Source organism: Haplochromis burtoni, unplaced genomic scaffold, assembly GCF_018398535.1.
Source record: "Haplochromis burtoni strain Fernald_Lab_line unplaced genomic scaffold, NCSU_Asbu1 Contig_222, whole genome shotgun sequence".
NCBI lineage: Eukaryota > Metazoa > Chordata > Actinopteri > Cichliformes > Cichlidae > Haplochromis > Haplochromis burtoni.
In genome coordinates, this window is record NW_024582583.1 from 268,928 (window position 1) to 271,269 (window position 2,342).

Genomic DNA, 2,342 nt, shown 5'->3' on the forward strand with positions numbered 1-2,342 from the left:
GCAAATTACTGACCTCTGTCATCATTTTAGGTGGGGGAACTTGCACAATCGGTGGCTGACTAAATACTTTTTTGCCCCACTGTATAACTCCCACAAGTGCATGCAATTCGACACAACTACACAAGCGTTGTTTTAACCTTTTAAACCGAACTTTAACGTTACTCTGTCAACAGCCTGTTGTCCAAATCCAGTCCCCAACCTTTTTTGCGCCACAGACCGGTTTATGTCCGACAATATTTTTACGGATCGTCCTTTAAGGTGTTGCGGATAAATGCAGCAAAATAAAACCAGTACTGGTACCAAATAAAATTTATTGATAACACACGGCAAAAGACAGAGAAACTGAGGTAACGATCAAAACAATAAATATTAACGATAAAACCCTGAAAACCGTAAATTTCACACCTGAACCTCAACACTCGCGGCCCGGTACCAAAAGGCTCACGGACAGGTACCGGTGCATGGCCGGGGGTGGGGACCGCTGGTCTAAATGTCGCGCTAACAGCTGTGTAAACAGAGCGAACACGAGAGCACCTGTGCAGACGTCAATAATGCAGCGTAATTGATTAATCTTCAGATCCTCGCGAAACTTATAAACTGCCTCCGGAAACCAGTTAAGGTAGAACAAAAATCTATTCAACAAAACCAGTGATGCAGTTCAGCCGAGCCTCTCTGTTGCTGTGGAGCAGCCCACACGTCACTCGCTCGTGCACTCATGCACTGTGGTCTCATAAGGAAACTCAGCTTTTTGATATAAAGTTTTTCTTGTTCCCGAATACAAATATTTTTTAAAGTATTTATTTGAAATAATTATTCGTAAAAAACGCGATATTCGTGCCTTTCCGAACACCGTATTCGAATTTGGCTCCACCCCTAGTTTCCACTAATCACAGCTCACAGTGAAAGCACACCTTCACTCTCAGGCGTGTTTCTAAAATGAGTGCGTGAGCCGCCTGGATGAAGGTGGCGGCTCGCAGTCGAACCCTCAGCATGCACGCAGGTTAGATTTCAGGTGTGTTTGCTGCAGGAAGTCCAAACTGAGGAGCTCTGTTTGCGGTCCTGGATCTTCTGTCCTCTCTGACAGAGAAAAGGTTGTTTCTGTAACGATCTCTGCTTCGCTGTGTGCCCTCAGGCGTCTCTCTGCTCATCACTGATGAGCTCACACTAATAGCTCGTGCTTCTGTCCCCGCCTGAGCTTAGACACTCTGATTTGAAAGAACAGACTGTGGGTAAAAGATGGGGAGAACATATAGGTCCTCGTCCCGCATGTACTTAGACTGATGTAACCCCGCGCAGCTGTGATTCCTCGAAGGATGCTTTCCTCCTCCTCATTTAGACCGTTTGTGGTTGATAATCTCACAGTTTTTTAGTCGTGCTGCCGACAGTTGGAACAAACCACTGACTGGCTGCTCTCATCAAAACGAGCTGGTCAATGCCTCGCCATTTTCTCTTCCGTTTTCCGCCGTCTAACTTTGGGTTCTTCCTTGGACACCAGCGTTTTTGTTTTCGCCCGCCCACTTAACTCCAGAACTGTAATGCCACACGCCTGAAGTTACCGTTTCCCTCCTTCCAGAGCCTTCTCCATTAGTACTCGGATCGGCTCACCATGGATCGCCACGGCTTGACTTGGATCGACTGGTTTTCCATCACAATGCTGTACTACCTAACCTGCATGATCGTCGTCATAGCAACATGTCAGAACATCGCGCGACGTAATTAATGTGCGACACGAGCGCTTCAAAGCCGATATACCTGCTGCTCGCTCTGTGGCTTTTCGCTCGGGGAACACACCGTTGTTGTTGTTTGTAACCAGTTCTTTTTAAAAATGGCGGTTTGAATTTTCATGAACGAACCAAGTGATGCTACTGACCAGCCAATCGGTGACATGCAGTCTGACGACATCACATGCTGGGATCACATAATTGCATAAAGCAGGCTAGCAGCAACGTGGTGCATTGCTGCCCCAACAGGTCAGGAGTTCAATCTAAACCCGCCACGGTGGCCTGGGGCAGGTGATCATTTCCACCCGTGGATGCTGTTGCAACATCACCCAGGATTCTCTTTGTGTCGATTACCGAGGTTACCTGCTCCCTTGACCCCAAACTTTAATAATGTCTGAGCTGTGGGCCGGTGTCTGACAGGTGAAGATGAGCAGATTAATGCATCTACTCTGTTTTTACTTCCAGAGTCGTGCCAGACAAGAAGACCCTGAACAGGCTCGACTCAAGCAGAAGGCTAAAGAGGTACACCTGTCTGTCTGTGCGCCTGTCTGTCTGTCTGTGCGCCTGTCTGTCTGTCTGTCTGTCTGTCTGTGCGCCTGTCTGTCTGTGCGTCTGTCTGTC

General features: G+C 47.7%; 1 protein-coding gene across 3 annotated transcripts in view; it reads left to right on the top strand.

The window, feature by feature from the left end:
* Positions 1-2,342, top strand: part of LOC102289231 (transcription initiation factor TFIID subunit 4) — a 20,122-nt gene that overhangs the window by 10,966 nt on the left and 6,814 nt on the right. For all 3 annotated transcript variants that reach the window (XM_005936913.2, XM_005936914.2, XM_042226678.1), the window contains one exon: positions 2,187-2,243. In XM_005936913.2, coding sequence (XP_005936975.1) covers positions 2,187-2,243 — 57 coding nt within the window. The remainder of the gene's footprint in view (positions 1-2,186; positions 2,244-2,342) is intronic.